The 20,631-nt window shown below is 39.0% G+C and overlaps 1 protein-coding gene across 1 annotated transcript in view; it reads left to right on the plus strand.

Moving 5' to 3' along the window:
- Window positions 1-20,631, plus strand: part of LOC309816311 (cytochrome P450 2C18-like) — a gene marked incomplete at its 5' end in the record, with an annotated part of 55,573 nt that overhangs the window by 575 nt on the left and 34,367 nt on the right. The window contains 4 exon segments of the mRNA XM_082643637.1: window positions 11,229-11,410; window positions 18,405-18,506; window positions 18,510-18,567; window positions 18,740-18,889. Coding sequence (XP_082499763.1) covers window positions 11,229-11,410; window positions 18,405-18,506; window positions 18,510-18,567; window positions 18,740-18,889 — 492 coding nt within the window.

The following is a 20,631-nucleotide window of genomic DNA, read 5'->3' on the forward strand; positions in this document are numbered from 1 at the left end:
AACCTAGAATCACATCTATTTAAATGTGAGGGAACAATGAAGATATTTCAAGGCATACAAGTTTTGCCATGCAAAAAAGTGAAGTGAAACCAGCCTAACAGAACCCACATTTCTGACATGGCTCATTAGTACCTCACTGAGGATCACCCTAATTCAGTAAGTACTTCAAAATGTAGCCCATTAAAAAGATTGTTGTTGTTGTTGAAGTATAGTTGATTTATCAAAAAAACAACACAATCAAAAAGTGGGCAGAAGATCTAAATAGACATTTCTCCAAAGAAGACACAGATGGCCAACAAGCACATGAAAAAGTGCTCAACATCGCTAATTAGAGAAATGCAAATCAAAACTACAATGAGGTATCACCTCCAGTCAGAATCATCAAAAAGTCTACAAATAATACATGCTGGAGAGGGTGTAGAGAAAAGGGAACCCTCCTCCATTGTTGGTGGGAATGTAAATTGGTACAACCACTATGGAGAACAGTATGGAGGTTCCTTTAAAAACTAAAAATAGAACTACCATATGATCCTGCAATCCCACTCCTGGACATATATCCAGTGAAAGCTATAACTTGAAAAGATAAATGCACCCCTATGTTCATAGCAGTACTATTTATAATAGCCAATACCTAAATGTCCATGGACAGATGAATGGATAAAGAAGATCACACACACACACACACACACACACACACACACACACACACACACTGGAATACTACTCAGTCGTAAAAAAGAACAAAATAATGCCATTTGCAGCAACGTGGATGGACCTAGAGATTATACCAAAAGAAGTAAGCCAAAGACAAATCATATGATATCATGTATGTGGCATCTAAAATATGGTAAAATGAACCTATCTATGAAACAGAAACAGACTCAGAACAGACTTGTGGTTGCCAAGGGGAAGGGGGTTGGGGAGGGATGAAGTGGGAGGTTGGGGTCAGCAGATGTAAGTTAATATATACAGAATGGATACACAACAAGGTCCTACTGTGTAGCACAGAGATTTATATTCAGTATCCTATGATAAACCATAATGGAAAATATAAAAAACCAGAATGTATATATATGTATAACTGAATCACTTTGCTGTACAGCAGAAATTAACACAACATTGTAAATCAACTATACTTCAATTTAAAAAATTAAAAAAACAAACAAACATAGCCTTCACCCCTTGTGTGGTGCAGATCTTGGTTTTGATTTCTCATGGGTGACCTTTTTCTCCATACCCAAGGTCCTGCCTGGACTGACAGTGAATGTCTTCACTTTCCTACATTGGTGGATAGAATTCTTTTAATCCTTTTTTTAACAGAATTAAGCAGTCTTGTGAACATCCAGGTCTTATGTAGTTGTTTCAAAACTTAATGCCCCATTTTGAGGCAATAATTCTGTTCTGTCCTTGGGCTTATGAGTCAATTCTGTACTCCACTCTTTATCTTTTGGGTTCTGGCATCTGAATATTTGCCTTTCTTTCCTTTGAGTTTGTATAAAAGTATTTTTGTAATATTTTATGCAGCATTTATATGTGTTTATAGTTGGTGGGGAGCCATTCACGTCAGCTCTGTCTACCATATTTCTTTGGGTTTATCTTGATATTCTTATTTTATGATTGTTGAAGTTGAATAGTTAGTGAATTTATTTCTTTTCAAGCGCTTGTAATCCAGTGATTACATGCAAAGCTGTACAATTTGTATATTGATAAATACTGGGCATTTAATGAGATTTACTTGCAAATAGTTGGGATTTTACTTTTAGAATCTTTTCACACCTATAATTATTAAAATTAGAATCTTTACTTTGAAAAAGATTCTAATTATTTAAATTAGAATGTTTTCACATCTTAATTATTTAAGATGTTTTAAAATATTTTGAACAGTACTGTCAAATGGTGGGTGGATTTTTTTTGGTTAGACTTTAAAAAATGAATTCTGACTTCATTGCACTGGGATCAGTGAATGTTGCTAGAATAACAATGTTGCTTTTGGTGGTCGATTAAGATATTCTTTGTGGCCCAGTAAGTAGTTAATTTTTGAGAGATGTTTGCTAGCAGCTTTGTCCTGGAGCACATGTAAGGTCAGCTGCACCAAAAGCTTTCAAGTTTGGCTTAGCTGTTCCATTCTTTAACGAGGTTGACTGTCTATGCCCTATAAATTCTGCCTAACTACCCCCATTCTACTTGCATCACATCTAATTTCCCATCAGCCAAAGAGAGTCACTGGGGCAAGCCCAGAATCATAGATGGGGGGCACTGTAAAGTTATATGGCAAAGGTATGGGTACAGGGACGGATAAGGCTTTTATGCAAACCGCCACTGAGAATTATTTCTTACTCTCAAACGCAAGTAAATACAAAACCAGTTGGAGACAGTTGAAATTGTTTTTGGAAGCCTTGTGATATTTAGTTCTGCCCAGTCTTCAAAGCTTAGTTCAAATACCATTAATTTTCCTTGATTCCATTAATTTTTATTGATTCTCACAACAAGGTATTTTCATCCCTTTCAGATTTCTACAGATCCTTCTACCTTTTTTAGGACACTCATTATTCAGTACCTTATAACTCTCCGAGAATATGCATTTTATTCTTAACTAGAGCATAATATCCCAAGGACCACTTTTTTTTTTTTTCCTGAAAAAATTTCCTTATTCCTAATCCAGACCCTGGTATGCAGTAACTGTCCAATAAATATTTACTGAATAAACACAAGAATGAGCAAATGGAAGAAAGATTAAGCAAACCTTCAGAGAGGGTTTTTGGACATAAGAAAATCCCTTAAATCCTGTGAGAAGTCCTTGTAAGTTCTAATTATAATTCTTTTCTTCCTATAAGGAAAATGCTCAATTTCCAGTAATGTTAATTTACAACTGACCTTATTTGAAGTGTTTCTTTAAAGAGAAACAGACACAAATCACACCCAGACTTCCCAGTGACAATTTATTTCTCCTAAAAAGGTAGAATTCCATACTGTATATAAATGCATATGATGTTTGAATTATGAAGCTAATCTCATAGTAACTAGGTAGATTTCTGAAACCAAAGGGTTTTCTTCAATTGCCTGTAAAGATAATCTTACAATCCTTTAAAGTCTGGTGTTTGCAAAGAGCCAATTTCATTCAAAAGTGTCTACTTCTATGAAGTTCTAGAAGAGCTAAAACTAATGTATTGTGCTAGAAACCAGAGCAGTGGTTGCTTCTGAGGATGGGGATTGCCTGGAAAGGGGGTGAGGGAACTTTCCAGGGGAATGGAATTATTCTACATCTTGATAGTGTGTGGTTTACTCAGGTGTTGGTGTTTATCAAAACTGACTATACTGTATACTCAACTCTTATCAGAAGGCCCCAGTGTCCCCAAATGAGCAAGATGTTAAAGGCTATTTCCAAAAGCAAAGGTGTTTCAAGTACCTGAAAATAAACCTTTTCTCATGCCCATTCTGGTTTAGACCAACCATGTGTTTATACTTGCCCTTTTCTAGGCATAGCTGGGCTTTATGCTTTGCATTATGGTTACAATATTAATCTTGATAAAGATGATTTCTGATGACAAATAATAAAATATTTAAGACAAGACTGGTAAATGCATGTGCAGAACCTCTCCAGTCTTTAAAAAATCAAACCATTCTTTCCAAATAACTTTTTTCCCACTTCTTTCTAAACTAATACATGTTCTATGTTGATAGTGTCAAAACATCAGATACTTTTAAGAAAGAAAAGAAAGAAAAGGAAAAGAAAAATCACTTATGATTTCACCACCCAGTGACTACTGTTAAAAACCTGGGGGCTAATTCCTTCCCACACTTTTCTATGTGAACATATATGTGTTTACATGTTTTCTTTCAAATGGAAGTTCTCTGTATGTTCTTTTCAACATGTCTTTTTAGCTTGATACATACTGAACATTTTCGGCCAAGACTGTTCCTGACTGAGTAGAAAAGGGGTGAAGCCAGACTGGGAAGTGGCGGGAAGGGAGTGAAGACACAAGGACTGGCCCTGAGGCGTCTCACCATCACTCTGCCCCTCCTTGTCACCGTCTGCTTCTGCAGAGAGGGCTGTGCCTCCTGGGATGGGCGCCTGCAGTGCTGCTTGTCAGAGAAGGAAAAAGCCAACTTTCTTTCAGGGAATCCTGGCTGCACTGACCACAGGAAGCAAAAGGGAGCATGTGCAGAGGGAGATCTGCTTGCCCACAGTGTATTTTCAGCCAGCTTGGAAATACTTAAACCCTTTGTCAGGGAGATATGAAGCAGAGTTTTGCGTTACATGCTGTTATAATCATCTAAAGGGCAAAGTTTGTTTGTTTTAACCAGCAAATTGCATGTTATCCTACTTCACAAAAATTTTGTCAGAAGCCAGCTTGTAGACAAAGAAAAAATGCTATAGTGACCGTTTAATGATAATGCCAGCTATCACGTGTGTATAGTGCTACCACGTGCCAGGCCCTGTTCCAAGACCTTTACCTACACTAAATCTTTCAATATAAATCGTTACAAGGCCATCTGTTAGGGACACCTCCCTGTCAGAGTTCAAGTGACCAATCCAGTATGCTTTTTTTTCTTTAAAAATTAAAGCTTATCAAATAACAGCAGAACTATTCTCTAATAGCTGCTTTTATTATGTATTTTAGGGAAAGATTATATAGGTTGGTGCCATCTTTTGCCAGATTTCTACTGTTATCAATTGCTTCCTGGTTTTTTTTCTACTTTTTTTCTCTGTGAATTTGTCCTCAGCTCTTCTTGTTTTAAAATAAATTGCCTTGGCGCTTGCATAACCTGTTAACTCTGTGTTTAGGCCTCCAGCTCAGCCACTGAATGGCTCCACTGGTCAGTGTGGCTTCTGACGTGTCCCTGAGCCCTTTCATCTTTCACTTGACAATGAATGGAAAAAGTTTTCTTGGTGGCTCCAGTCTTTCTCTCCAAAGAATATAAAAATTCTGCTGCAGACTTAGAATTACAATGTTTCAGTTGAGAAGGAACTTATTTAGGGATTAGCTAACTCAAAGATTTCCTGTTATTGATAGTAGTGGCTTAGTAAATACAAACTTGTTTTTGATTGATTATAACCATCTCATTCCATCAACAAACTCTTATTTGCCACAAGTTAGTGCCATGAAATTGAAAGAGGATCTCTCAATGTGCAAGCTGGCGGACAATCTCAGAATTTAGCCCTGAAATTTGTACTAAAAATGGTTATACGTGGCAATATATGAAAAGACCACAAGGTGGCATAATTTCCCCAATTAAAACTGACCTTCCCGGTTCTATTTCAGTCTTTCTATTTTACAAGGTTAAGATTTCCATTTTACTTATTTTATTTTGCCTGTTGAAAAAGGGAAAGAACAACAATTCACTAACTCCTGTATCTGTAACAGCAAGGGAGATTTCTAAGTTATTTCATTATGTTTTAAAGTAGAATCTTCTCTTTTTCTAATTATAAAAGTAACAATTTCAGAAAATTTGGAAAACACAGAAATCATGTTCCTTATCTCTTTCTATGTGCACAATTAAAAGCACACACATATTTACACTCTCAGGATCACATTGTATATGAAACCTAGCAAATTGTTTTTCCTAGTAAGAATATAAGATTTACAATTTATATCTATAATTATTTTCCAAGAATATTATTGAGTACATACTAAATTATTTTACAATATACATGGATCATTATTATTTGTGTGTGTGTGTGTGTGTGTGTGTGTGTGTGTGTGTGGTGCGCGGGCCTTTCACTGTTGTGGCTTCTCCCGTTGCGGAGCACAGGCTCCGGACGCACAGGCCCAGTGGCCATGGCTCACGGGCCCAGCCGCTCCGCGGCATGTGGGATCCTCCCGGACCAGGGCACGAACCCATGTCCCCTGCATCGGCAGGCAGACTCTCAACCACTGCGCCACCAGGGAAGCCCGATCATTATTATTTTAAAGTAATTGTCTATTATTGGATAAGTGTTGGATATATAGCGCTGTCTCCTATATGGGTCTTTGTAAGTCTCTGATTTGCTTCTTGGGATACATTTCTGTAAGTCTGAAGGTGTGAACATTTTCTAGGCTTTTGATAACTATTGTCTAGGAATGATTTGCCCATTTTAACAACATTTACCCGTTTACCTAGCACTGTGTGTGTGTTAATTTGTTCAATCAATTTTGTTAAATCTGGAGTTGTAAATATATGTAAGGCTTTTAACGCATATTGTCTAGGAATAATTTGTGTATTTATCTATACCTCCACAAAACTAGAACAGCACTTACCTACTTGAACCAAGTAGTGTGCTTATGTATTCATTTATTCATTCATTCATTTTTTAATTTTTTCAATTCATTTGTGTGTGGTTGTGTGTGCGCATTTTCTTATCATGTTAATGTGTTTCTTACTGAAAGTGATAGTAAAAAAAAAAGTGTTTAAAACCCTGATCATATTGTTACTGAGTACCAAAATTCCTACCAGAGTTCTGTTACATATTATTCCTCTGTTCAGGGACCCTAGAGAACAAGAAGTCTCCTGGCTTCATTTTACTGATAAGGAAACTAAGGCTAGAGAAGAAAGCAATCTTCCCAAAGATGACAGGGCAGAAGCCAGACTCAGAACCAAGATCTGTTGGATTCCTATACTGAATCCTTTCCATTCTACCATCCTACATAAATGAGCCAGGCATCTACCAAGGGGTGTCTCTGATTAGGTTAGTGATCAAGGCAGGAACTAGGAGAGTAAAGAAAATGAATGAAGACAATTGGAAATATTGGGGCCTCATATAAAGTGGTGAGGACATACCCCTTCTAAAATTATTGATGTTAAAAATTTAAAAACAAGATTTCTGTGGCTAGTAAGGAGTTTATAATATTGGTCTAAGGCCTTTTTATGGAATAACCAAGCAGTTCCCCACAAGGGCTGAAATTCTATGACATTTATTGAAATACTTTTAGCAAAAAAGCCTTTCTTTCTGTGAATAACTTTGTGATCTCTTCATCAGATTACTTAGGTTGAATGAAGCTAAGAGCATCAGCATAGGTTTGAGCAGCCTTAATTTGAGGTGTTGGGATAGTAAAATTCTGGTGTACCAGTTGATTCCAGAAAAGAGCGACTTAGATTAGGACAGGGCCCTGCAGTGGGGACTCTCATGATGATGGACTGAGACAGAAATCATAGGAGCAGTTCACAAGGTTACCTAGGAGCAATCTGTCTTGTTGCAAACTTTGTCTAAGTAATGATAATGATAACGTACCTTGGGGCATGTTCATTAACCACTCTGCTCTACAGAATCCACATCATCTGTTCTCCCTATTACTGTATCTATCACCCATTACTTTGTTTTATAATATGTCTTGATTTCTGGTAGAGTAAAACTTCCCTTCTCCACTTTCTCGTTCTACCCCCTCTCCATTCCCCTCAACTGTTTCCTCCTTCATCTTTTCCCTCCTGCTCCTCCTATTACTGGGATTTGCATTTCCCACATACATTTCCTTTCCTTTACGAAAAGGAAAAAAAGCTTGTTGGGGCTTTGAGATTGCACTGAATCTACTGATCAGTTAGAAGAGAATTAGCATCTACACAATATTGGCTCTTCCAATCAGTGGACTTGGTATATAGCCCTATACTTATTTAGATTTTCTTTCATGCCTCTCAATAAAGTGTTATCGTTTTCTCCAGAGAATTTTTTCATGTAATGTGTTAGATTTATTACGTACATGATTTTTTTGTTATTATAAATGATAATTAAAAATTTAATGTCCACTTGCCTCTGATATAAAAAGACAATATAGACAATTGCATCAAAAAGAATAAAATACCTAGGAATAAGTTTAATCAAGGAGGTAAAAGACTTGTACACTGAAAACTGTAAGACACTGATGAAAGAAATTGAAGGAGACACAAATAAATGGAAGGATATCCCATGCTCATGGATTGGAAGAATTAATATTGTTAAAATGTTCACACTACTCAAAGCAATCTACAGATTCAATGCAATCCCCATCGTAATTCCAATGGCATTCTCCACAAAAATAGAACAAACAATCCTAAAATCTGTATGGAATTACAAAAGACCCCAAATAGCCAAAGCAATCTGAGAAAGAACAAAGCTAAAGGCATCACACTCCCTGATTTCAAACTATATTACAAAGCTACAGTAATCAAAACAGATATGTAGATCAATGGGACAGAATAGAGAGCCTAGAAGTAAACCCATGCTTATATGGTCAATTAATTACAACAAAGGAGCCAAAAATATACGATGGGGAAAGAACAGTCTCTTCAATAAATGGTGTTGGAAAACTGGACAGCCATATGCAAAAGAATGAAACTGGACCACTATCTTACAACATACACAAAATTAACTCAAGATGGATTAAAGGCTTTAATTTAAGACCTGAAACCATAAAACTCCTAAAAGAAAACATAGGTGGTAAGTTCCTTGACATTAGTCTTGGCAATAAAGTTTTGGATCTGACTCCAAAAGTAAAGGCAACAAAAGCAAAAATAAACAAGTGGGACTATATCAAACTAAAAAGCTTCTGCAAAGCAAAGGAAACTATCAACAAAATGAAAAGGCAACCTACTGAATGGGAGAAAATATTTGCAAATTATATATCTGATAAGTGGTTAATCAAAAAATATAAAGAACACATTCAACTCAATAGCAAAAAAACCCAAACAATGTGATTAAAAAATGGGCAGAGGATCTGAATAGACATTTTGCTAAAGAAGACATACAGATAGCCAATGGACACAAGAAAAGATGTTCTACATCACTAATCGACAGTGAAATGCAAATCAAAACCATGAGGTTTCACTTCACACCTGTTAGAATGGCTATTATCAGAAAGTCAACAATAACAAGTGTTGATAAGGATGTGAAGAAAAGGGAACCCTTGTGCACTGTTGGTGGGAATGTAAATTGGTGCAGCCACTATGGAAAACAGTATGGAGGTTCCTCAAAAATGTAAAAATAGAACTACCATACAATGCAGCAATTACACTTCTGGGTATTAATCTTAAGAAAATGAACACACTAACTTGAAAAAACAGGTGCACCCCCATGTTCACTGCAGCATTATTTACAATAGCCAAGATATGGAAACAACCTAAATGTCCACTGAAGGATGAATGGATAAAGAAAATGTGGTCTATGTATGCAAGAGATTACTATTTGGCCATAAAAAAAGAATGAAATCTTGCCATTTGCAACAACTTGGATGGACCCTGAGGGTATTATGCTAAGTGAAATAAGTCAGACAGAGAAAGACAAATGCCATATAATCTCATTTATATGTGGAATCTAAAAAAGAAAACAAACAAAAAAAAACCCAAACAACTAAGCTCCTAGATACAGAGAACAGTTTGGTGGTTACCAGAGGTGGGGGCTCAGGTAGGGCAAAATGTGTGAAGTGGTCAAAGGGTACAAACCTTAAGTTATAAAATAAAAAAGTCATGGGGATGTATTGTACAGCATGGTGACTATACATGCCACGGAGAAACTAAGCCCGTCCGCTACAGCTACTGAAGCCTGCGCGCCTAGAGCCCGTGCTCTGCAGCAAGAGAAGCCACCGCACTCAGAAGCCCGCGCACCACAACGAAGAGTAGCCCCCGCTCGCCGCAACTAGAGAAAGCCCACGCGCAGCAACGAAGACCCAACGCAGCCAAAAATAAATAAAATTATTAAAAAAAAAATAATAATACTGTATTACATATCTGAAAGCTGCTAAGAGAGTAAGTCTTTAAGTTTTCGTTATGGGGAAAAAAATTCTGTAACTATGTATGGGGATGAATGTTAACTAGACTTATTGTGGTGATCATTTTGCAATATATACAAATACCAAATCATTATGTTGTATACCGGAAACTAATATAATGTTGTATGTCAACATACCTAAAAAATACAATATAGAAACATAATTTCTTATTTATTTATTTATTTATTTTAATTAAAAAATTTTTTTTAGTGATCTAGTAATGTATATAATTCCAGTGACATTTAGATCCTCATGACCACTAAGTGCTGTTTCCTGTTCAGGTCTGCATGTTGCATTGGTTCTGGGCCATGAGTCTGTTCAGTGAAGTCTCTGCCTTCCATCTTCCACTGAATCCACACCTTCTGTTTTGTCAAAATCTCCCTTCCTTGCTGTGCATACTTCATCCCATTATTTCTGACAATGACAGAACAAAGAAAGCAACCAAAGCAGATGTATCTGGAGGTGACTGGGAGGTGGGGGAAGTCATGGTTTCTCAAGCTCTGCCCCCTGAGATTAGCCTTTCCCTTAGTTACCTGAGCAAGTGTCACCTCTGCAGTGATGGAGGGGGAGAATCCCTATCTTTTATGTCTTGAAAACCCACGACCCTTTTATCCTTGCAGTCAAGTAACGAACATCTATTTAGTGTGAAACTTGTTATTCTGTAGACATTCACGGGGTGTACGTTCAGAGAAACTAATGTTTTGGGGGTTTGGTTTTGTTTTCCTAAAATTGTTCGTGAGGCAGCTGTGGTGTAAGCCACAGTGTACCACAATGGGCATCAGAGGATATCATTTCAAATCCCAGTTTTGTCATTTATTAGCTATTTGACACTGGCTGGACCTCCTGTTCTCTGAATTTCCCTTTCCCCATCTGAAAAATAAAAATTAAAAATTTCTTCTTCTAGTGTTTTTTCTGAGGGGAGGGGGAGAGTTAAATGGTAAAATATGTGTAAATTTACTTAGCTATTTCCTTGATACATGTTTGGACCTTCAAAATGTATGAGTTATGTTAGCTGGTTTATGTTTGGGAAGCTATAATGTTAGTATGGTACACTAAAATATTTCAAAAGGTTTTCATTTTCAAGGACAAAGTATATTAGTGTTTGATAAAGCATTAAAGGATAAACTTTTTTTTTTTTTTAACATACAAGGACTGCCCTCAAAGTCATAAATTCTTAACTGGTTACTAATCTGAGAATCCAGAATGTTGAGCAATTTTTTGATCAAATCATTTACTTCACTGGTTGTCAACCACCTGGAGTGTTTAAAAAAAATTACCAGTACCTGGGCTCCACCCCAGGCCTCTTAAACTGGAATGCCCAGGTGGGGCATTGAAAAAAAGGGCAAGAGCAAAGAACACCATATTTTAATTATCACAAGGCTAAAGTTCCTTCAAAAGAGAAATTAAAGTAGACCTAGCTGCTTGTTCACTTTACGAGTCAGAGGCACAAGCTGAATTAGCAGGGACTGTTATAAAAGCTTTATATTTCAGGTTCACAGCTGTCTGAGTAAGAAGAGAAGGTTCCAGTGGATCCGGCTGTGGTCCTGGGGCTCTGTCTCTCCTGTCTGCTTCTCCTCTCACTCTGGAAACAGAGCTCTGGGAAAGGGCAGCTCCCGACTGGCCCCACTCCTCTCCCAATTCTTGGAAATATCCTACAGTTAGATGTTAAGGATATCGGCAAATCCTTAACCAATGTAAGTAGGTTTTATGTTCCTCCAGTGGCTTGCAAAGGGAAAGTAAATGAACATCTACTTTTTTTTTTTTTTTTCGGTACGCGAGCCTCTCACCGTTGTGGCCTCTCCCGTTGCGGAGCACAGGCTCCGGACATGCAGGCTCAGCGGCCATGGCTCATGGGCCCAGCTGCTCCGCGGTTGTGGGATCTTCCCGGACCGGGGCACGAACCCATGTCCCCTGCATCGGCAGGAGGACTCTCAACCACTGTGCCACCAGGGAAGCCCATGAACATCTACTTTTAAATAAAATACCTTTATTAAAATATATTAAAATACATTACAATTATTAAAATAAAATTATTAAAAGATATTATTTTAAGGCAAACATTCCCTTGGAGTATTACTTTTGGTCTGTCATTGTCAATAATAGTGGAATGCATTTTGTGAGTAGAGAAACATTTAGGTCTTTGTATGGTTGAATCAAAATAATAACGTGACAAAAGACTGAAGTGTTTCTTCCCTTTGTTTCACCACCATTTGCTATGATTTTTGGCTGAAGGTAAATGGTAAGGGAAATGTTTTGTGATTAGAGATTTCATTCAAGAAGTCATCTATTATATAAACTGTGTTTTGTTCAGAATAGCTATGAAAATTGAACTCCTGTGAAGAAGCAAATTATGCCTGATGTTAAGGAAATAGCTTGAGAGCAGGACAAGTATAAGTGAATGAAAGAAAAAAGTAATTAGAGCCAGCTGGGTAGTAATAAAATCCTTTTGGATTCTGCACAAAGCTGCTGTCTGCGGCCAAGAATGATGCAGGATGGAAGAAACTGTTCTTCCATGAGCTGCTGCATGTCCTGGCACTGCCTTTGTGATGCTTGCTCTCTTTCTGTTAGTAACACTAGCGGATCTTAAACTGGGCTGGGCATTTGAATCATCTAGGGTGGTTTTAAAAAATATAGATTGCTAGTATTTATCACTACTGAGTCAGAATTCCCATGGGATGAGCTTTACAGGTGATTCTGAAGCAGTCAACTGGATATTGGTTCCAAGGTAGGCATTGGGGACTGATAAATTTCTTAGGCATCAGAGGTCAACTAAGCTGTGTTAAAATTTGGGTCTTCTCCTTAATAGACATTCTCCAAAGACACATGGATGGCCAGTAGGCACATGAAAAGATGCTCAACATCACCAATTATTAGAGAAGTGCAAATCAAAACTACAATGAGGTACCACCTCACATCGGTCAGAATGGCCATCATTAAAAAGTCTACAAATAACAAATGCTGGAGAGAGTGTGGAGAAAAGAGAACCCTCCTGCACTGTTGGTAGGAACGTAAGTTGGTGCAGCTACTAAGGAAAACAGTACGGAGGTTCCTCAGAAAACTAAAAATAGAATTACCATATGATCCGGCAATCCCATTCCTGGGCATATACCCAGACAAAACTATAGTTCAAAAAGATACATGCACCCCTATGTTCACAGCAGCACTATTCACAATAGCCAAAACATGGAAACAACCTAAATGTCCATCAACAGATGAATGGATAAAGATGTGGTACATATATACAATGGAATACTACTCAGCCATAAAAAAGAACAAAATAATGCCATCTGCAGCAACATGGATGCAACTAGAGATTATCATACTAAGTGAAGTAAGTCAGAAAGAGAAAGACAAACACCATATGTTATCACTTATTTGTGGAATCTAAAATATGGCACAAATGAACCTATCTACAAAATGGGAACAGACTCACAGACACAGAGATCAGCCTTCTGGTTGCCAAGGGGGAGCTGGGGGGAGGGAGAGGGATGGACTGGTAGTTTGGGGTTGGTAGATGCAAACTATTGCATTTAGAATGGATATATAACAAGGTCCTACCATATAGCACAGGGAACAATATCCAATCTCCTGGGATAAACCATAATGGAAAAGAATATTAAAAAAAAGTATATATGTGTAAAAGTGAGTCACTGTGCTGTACAGCAGAGATTGGCACACCACTATAGTTGAAGTAAATCAACTATACTTCAATAAAAAAAATTGGGGTCTTCTATTTATTAACTGTGAGACATTGGAAATAAACAGGAAAGGCTTTGAACCTTAATCTCTTTATCTATAAAACAGGGTAAATAACCCTAGCTCAAAGTTTTGATATGATGATTAGTAATAATCTGAGTACCAAGTACCGAGGCCATGGCCCGGCACATCAGAGGTGATAATAATCACCATCATATTTAGTCTTTTTTTTTTTTTTTTTTTTTTTCTTTTTGCGGTATGCGGGCCTCTCACTGTTGTGGCCTCTCCCGTTGCGGAGCACAGGCTCCGGACGCGCAGGCCCAGCGGCCATGGCTCACGGGCCCAGCCGCTCCGCGGCATATGGGATCCTCCCAGACCGGGGCACGAACCCGTATCCCCTGCATCGGCAGGCGGACTCTCAACCACTGTGCCACCAGGGAGGCCCCCATATTTAGTCTTTTAAAACATTTTTATTGAAGTATAGTTGATTTACAATATTGCGTTAGTTTCAGGTGTACAGCATAGTGATTCAGTTTGTTTGTTTGTTTTTGCAGATTATATTCCATTATATGTTATCACAAGATATTTTTTAAATGAAAATAATGTGGAGCTTTATTATTTAAAGAAAAACATCTGGACACACACACATACTCCTAAAGGCTTTCAGGGGGTTGGGAGTGAGGTTTAGAACATAAACATTTTACTAAAACTCTCCAGGTGGTTCTTGATATGAACTACATTATAAATTTGAAGATCAATTATATATTGTAGATACTAAAATTTTTAAAGTCATGACATTTATGAAGGACTATTGGCAGCAACAATATGGATATGTCCATTACCTTTAGCTAACGGTACCCATTTACTAAGAAACAATAGGCTCAGCAACTCGTCTCAAACATAAAAAACCAGATTCAGTCTGATATGATACGGTACTACTTTGAATCTGTTAGTAGTACCATCTTCGTAGAATACATGCTTCCAAGATGTTTGTTAGCACACTTTAAAATTACCCTGCCATCATTAGACATCAATTTTGAAATCACAGCAATCCGTGACTTACTTATTTCAGGTAGGTCAGATGATGACCATTCTATTCTAGCTTTCTGAATTTGTAAGGGGGGAAACACCTCGTCATGCACCTTTCCCCAGCACATCAAATTTCATGTTGAAATTGTGACCTGCTACAGTAATGCGCTTGCTAGTACTACACACCTTTTACAGAGAAAAACAGAGGCAAGACAGGTATGGAAAGAGAAAAACTTCTTTTGTTGGCCCTCAAACTGAGTGAAGTTTTGAAATGTAGAGATGATCTCTGACATTTATAATGGATACCTGTATGTTCATTTTTACTATGTAAATAAAATTGCTGCTATGAAGTGACATTAAAGTTTGTCAATAAATGAATTCTTCCTAACTTTACTCCCAGATGAAGGTTTGGATAAACTATGGCTTTCTAACATTTAAATCTACTTTGGAACATAGCAATACAGCTTATACTGTACGAAAGTTTTATGACTTTTTTTCCCTATTAGATTTTTCCTAATTGACTCGAGCATTATTACATCTCCATTTTTGCATATGAAGATAGTGACTTGCTCCAAGTAATCCCCAGGTAGTAAATGGCTAGAATTTGAACTCTAAAGCCATGCTTTGCTGCCTGTAAGATTTTCTAGAACAAATCTGATTGTAAACCATTTTGTGTTTGTGTTTCACTTGATCCTCAGGGGAAACAGGGGTGCTATTACCTTGATTTTTCAGATTTTAGAAACATTTCTGGAGGATCGAATTGCCTAGTGAATGTAGAGCTTAATTTAACTAAGTCTTGATTCCAAATACTTTAAATTTGACCTGAAATTTCTTTATCCCTTTTATCTTTTGATATACTCATATGATTATCCTCTGTTTTATCTTGTTGGTTACTTAACTTTTCAGTTCATCTCAAGTTGCAATCTGCCTGGGGGCAGAAATTGAAACTTTAAAAACTAAAAGCTTATAAATTTATAAAACATTGATACCTTTTTTACTAAGTAAAAAATAAAAATAAAAAAAAAAACAAGGCTGTGAGTAAATTTAATTCTATGGAACACAGGCAAGGGACTGGAAAACTGAATTAGAAACTTCCTGAAAAGTTAAGTACTGATTTTTGTTCTTTTTTTTTTTCCAAAGGCAACTATTTCTACTGTAATTTCTAATGTCAAATATGGTTTCCTCTAACTTTTCTCCTTTTTAAAGGAGAACTGTACTAGCTTCCTTAACAACAAAAAAATCCAGTGAGATATTCACCTGATATAAAAGTACCCACAATTTCTTTTTTTTTTTTCGGCCATGCCGCACGGCATGTGGGATCTTAGTTCCCCAACCAGGGATGGAACCCGTGTCCCCTGCAGGGTAAGCATGGAGCCTTAACCACTGGACCGCCAGGGAAGTCCCCCCCTTACAATTTCTTATATTACCTCTTTTTCATTGTTCTTCCTTGTCTTCAAAAGAACAAGAAGGACAGGATAGGAAAGACAGCATTTAGTTTTTCATGGAGAATAATTATGAAAAGAGATTAACCCCGGAAATCATGCCTTTCTGTGGTAGCCCTTAATGTTTAAGGACCAGGAAATAAAATATCCCACTATTAGACAAACAGAACCAACTTATATAAATAATGAAATCACTCACGCTGTGAGGCCTCGAGTATACTCCATTCTCTGTTGTTTGATTTGCATAAGTGAAGATTATACGTTCGTATGTCTTGAGAATGAATGATGGATAAATTTGAACCACCAGAAGGATTTTTCATCATAGCTGAAGCCATTTTATAATGTAGAAATCCCTTTTTCCTATTTTAAGTAACGAAAGTCCATTCTTAAGAATATGTTGTCCAACAACTAAAACACTCTCAGGATCCGTTACTTGCCTGTGATTTACACTGACTCCGCCTTCCGTTATCATCCGATACCCTCGAGGACCGTCTGAAACGGCGTTTGCTTTGCAGCATGTATTATCCAGGACGCCTGTTCCGGGGTTCACCTGGTATAAAAACTCGGCCAAACTCACGCCACCGGGGTCTTCAGCCAAGTCTGCACGCTGGGGCGGTTCAGCAGCGTGCCCGCGCGGAAGTGGCCGCCCGCTGCCGCTAGGAAGTCCACCAGGTGCTGCTTCTGATACCACGCCGAGCTGTCCAGCACCGCGCAGCTGCCCCGCGTCCGCCCGTTAGTGAGCAGCTGCCGGTGATCAGCAGCCTAGAGCCCCCGACGCAGGGCGCGCACGTTGTTTTGCACGTGCTTTGCGTGCAGCGCCTTGTGCGCCCAGGTACAGCCACTCCGGTCTCCCAGGCGCGCGGTGGCACCTCCCACCGACGCGCTCGCTTTGTGGCCCAGTCGGTGGAAGTGAAACAGGCCCAACAGTGCCAGCAGATACCCCAAAGGAAGCGAGTCATGGGGTCGAAGGTGCAGTAGATGGTCTGGGGAAAGTTGCCCGCCATACCACCGTCCAAGAGCTCTGGGAGCCCTGTCTTCGTGCCCCTCCCTGGGAAGAACTCCTTGAACAGACCCGGAGCCTTCGGCACCTCCAGCAACCCCCGAGCGCCCGAGTTGGCCTCACGCAGTACCAGGGGAAGACTCTTGACCCGCCTGTGGTATCAAACAACCACCTCGGGAAGTGCACCGCGATTTGGGCGCCGCCATCTTCCTTCCTGGTGACCTAGTACAAGAAAGTGAGTATAATTCCCCGTGCTATACAGTAAATCCTTGTTGCTTATCTAGTTTATGTATATTAGTTTGTATCTGTTAATTCCATACCCCTAATTTGTCCCGCCGCCTTAGTAACCATACATTTGTTTTCTATGTCTGTGAGTCTTTTTCTCTTTTGTATATAAATTCATTTGTATTATTATTATTATTATTATTATTATTATTATTTTTGCGGTACGCGGGCCTCTCACTGTTGTGGCCTCTCCCGTTGCGGAGCACAGGCTCCGGACGCGCAGGCTCAGCGGCCATGGCTCACGGGCCCAGCCGTTCCGCGGCATGTGGGATCTTCCCGTACCGGGGCACGAAGCCGTGTCCCCTGCATCGGCAGGCGGACTCTCAACCACTGCGCCACCAGGGAGGCCCTGTATTATTTTTTAGAGTTGACATATAAGTGATATGATGTAGTATTTTTCTTTCTCTGACTTATTTCACTAAGCATATTATCCCGTAGGCCCATGCAGGTTGCTACAAATGGCAACATTTCACTTTAAAAAAAAATTATTTTTTTATTGGTCTTTTTTTAATGGCTGAGTAATATTCCGTTGTATAAGTACACCACATCTTTTTAAGCCAGTTGTCTGTTGATGGGCACTTGGGTTGCTTCCATGACTTGGCTATTGTAAATAGTGCTGCTGTGAACATTGGGGTGCATTATCTTTTCGAATTAGAGGTTTTGTTTTTTCTGGGTAAATACCCAGGAATGGAATTGCTGGATCATATAGTAACTCTATTTTTAGTTTTTAAAGGAGTCGCCCTACTGCTCTCCATAGTGGCTGCACGAATTTACATTCCTGCAGCCAGTGTAGGAGGGTTCCCTTTTCTGCACACCCTCTTCAGCATTTATTATTTGTAGACTTTTTGATGATAACCATTTTGACTGGTGTGAGGTGGTACCTCATCATGGTTTTGATTTGCATTTCTCTAATAGGTAGTGATGTTGAGCAGTTTTTTATACGCCTGTGGGCCATCTGTATGTTGTCTTTGGAGAAATGTCTATTTAGGGCTTCTGCTTTATTATGTTGAGATATGTTCCCTCTACAACCACTTTGGTGAGAGGTTTTTTTTTTTTATCATGAATGGATGTTGAATTATCATCATACATATATATAAGATCCAGAAATGTTTGAAGTTATGTGTGGCAGAATAAAAACGTCAACAACATGATGTTGATAACAATCTTAATCATGAGCAAAATAGACCAAATTGTGACTTCTTTTGCTAATATTTGCATTTTCTTTACATTTTCCAGCTCTCAAAAGCGTATGGCCCTGTGTTCACTGGGTATTTTGGCTTGAAGCCCACCATTGTGTTGCATGGTTATGAAGCAGTGAAAGAAGCCCTGATTGATCTGTGAGAAGAGTTTTCTGGAAGAGGCAGTCTCCCTGTGTCTCAAAGAGTTAATAAAGGACATGGTAGGTGTGCATGTGCGCATGTTCCGCATTGGTAGTGAGGGTGGGGAGGATGGAAAAGAGGAATTTGAAGAGCCCCCCGGCAGAGCTGGGTCCATCTGCCAGGCTGCCACGTGTCAGCTCACTCCTCCTTCCCTAGGGCCTCCCTCCTAGTTTCTGTTTCTCCTCCTGGTAGGAATCCTCTTTAGCAATGGAAAGAGATGGAAGGAGATCTGGCGCATCTCCCTCATGACACTGTGGAATTTCGGGGTGGGGAATAGGAGCATTGAGGACCGAGTTCAAGAGGAAGCCCACTGCCTTGTGGAGGAGTTGAGAAAAACCAGTGGTGGGTGATGCTATGCTCTGTAACTCTCACCTTAACAGACTACTGTCTTCTCCAGTGACATCCTAGGAAACATTTCAGGGACAGCCACATCCTTCATAGGGGTCATGGTGTTCAGCCCTCCTGTGGAGCGGGGAGAGAGAGGAGAGAGCCAAGAGGGCTTTTGTGTATCTATGCTTGTTGTGTGTGTACACCCACTATGGTGCACACAGTGTGGATTAAAGGTCATTTAATCCTATCTTGTCCTGAACTTTTTGTTTTCAAATCATCAGGTCATGAAGGTAGAAGGTTTTGAGTCTCGTTTTTTTTCTAGCATTAGAGAATAATGGTTTTTCCCATAGTGTAAATGTGGGTTATGTATTCCAGAACATTTCGTCAAGTGGACACGGTGGGAATGACCTCATCACACCCTTATGGAGCGTGAAACAGATGACATGTGCTTTCACTTAATTGGCCTATATTTGTATGGTCGCCTCACTCACATGTCTGAGGGTTTCTTCTGAGACCCATTGCCTACTGTTCTGGCCAGTAATGATAACTGTCTATGATTTTAATTGCTTAGGCATCCCTTAGTGCAGACCTCATCAATTGTGATTTCCTTGTAAATAACTGTTTTACAATTATCAGCTTCAGTTATTTAATGTTGCTCCCTCCCTACTTACAGTGTTGTTTTATATATTTTAAGAAATAGATGCTGTGGCTTAATCCTGAACATTACACAAATACCAGGCTATAAAAGGATTTATTTAAACAGATTTCAACTATTATTAATAACTCATTACCCTGCCTTCCCTATTAGTTTCTTCTGTTTTCAGCTTTCTTTATATTTCCCTCCCCCATTATTGATATAATAATCATGTTTTCTGTTTTCTCTACTTTATGATACTTTGACATTTTGGGGACCTTGCAGAGCCAGGGAGCAACTGCCTCTCCCAGGGTTAGCTAATTCTGAGATAGAGCATCACATCTTGTGTGCGAGCACTCCTTTGATTTTTCAAATCAGCATATCCAAAGGCAGTACCCCCAGGAAACCTCCTTTATGGAACCCTCACACACCAAGCCAGTATTCTCCCTGCCCTAAATCAATCCAGGGCCAGTTACAGGACAACTAGGGACCACCCCTAGGGTCTAGAGCCCTCTGAAATTACCCAAACTATCCAATCTTAAACTTAGTGAGCATACCTACCCAGCCTTGCTCATTTCTTCCATGAAAACCCCAGTAAAGGCTTTGGCCCATGCTCTCTCCTTGTTCCTTCTGCCTCCTGACTGACCTGGGTGCTTCCCCATGTGGCCTTGTGTAGTGTGCCCCCTCCTCTTGGGAAGTATGAGTAATAAACTATCTTATCATCTCCTGATCTGTTGGCCTTACCATCTGAATAAAAATAAAACCCAAGTACATTTTAAAACAATTGGATGGTGGTTGGTAATTTTTTACCAATTTTGGTACTTTGGTAATATTTTACACCTGTCAGCTGTACTGACCTATGAAATGCTTGTTAAGATGGATTTTATTTTCAGTCTGAATTCCAAATTACCCTGCTTTGTAAGTCTCTCTCTCAAGTGAAAGGAAAGATTAAAAATCAGATTTTAGCTGTCACACACAGAGAAATCTTAAGGCCTTCTCAAATTAGTCCCTACCTTCTAAAGTAAAAGTTTTTCTGCCAGCTTAGTGTCTTGGCATGGTTCAGCTGAAAAGGAGCCTGACATACGAGCACTTAACTAAGTTCCTATTACTTAATTCCCTA

This window comes from Mesoplodon mirus (genome assembly GCF_964341445.2).
Source record: "Mesoplodon mirus genome assembly, chromosome: 2".
Taxonomy (NCBI): domain Eukaryota; kingdom Metazoa; phylum Chordata; class Mammalia; order Artiodactyla; family Ziphiidae; genus Mesoplodon; species Mesoplodon mirus.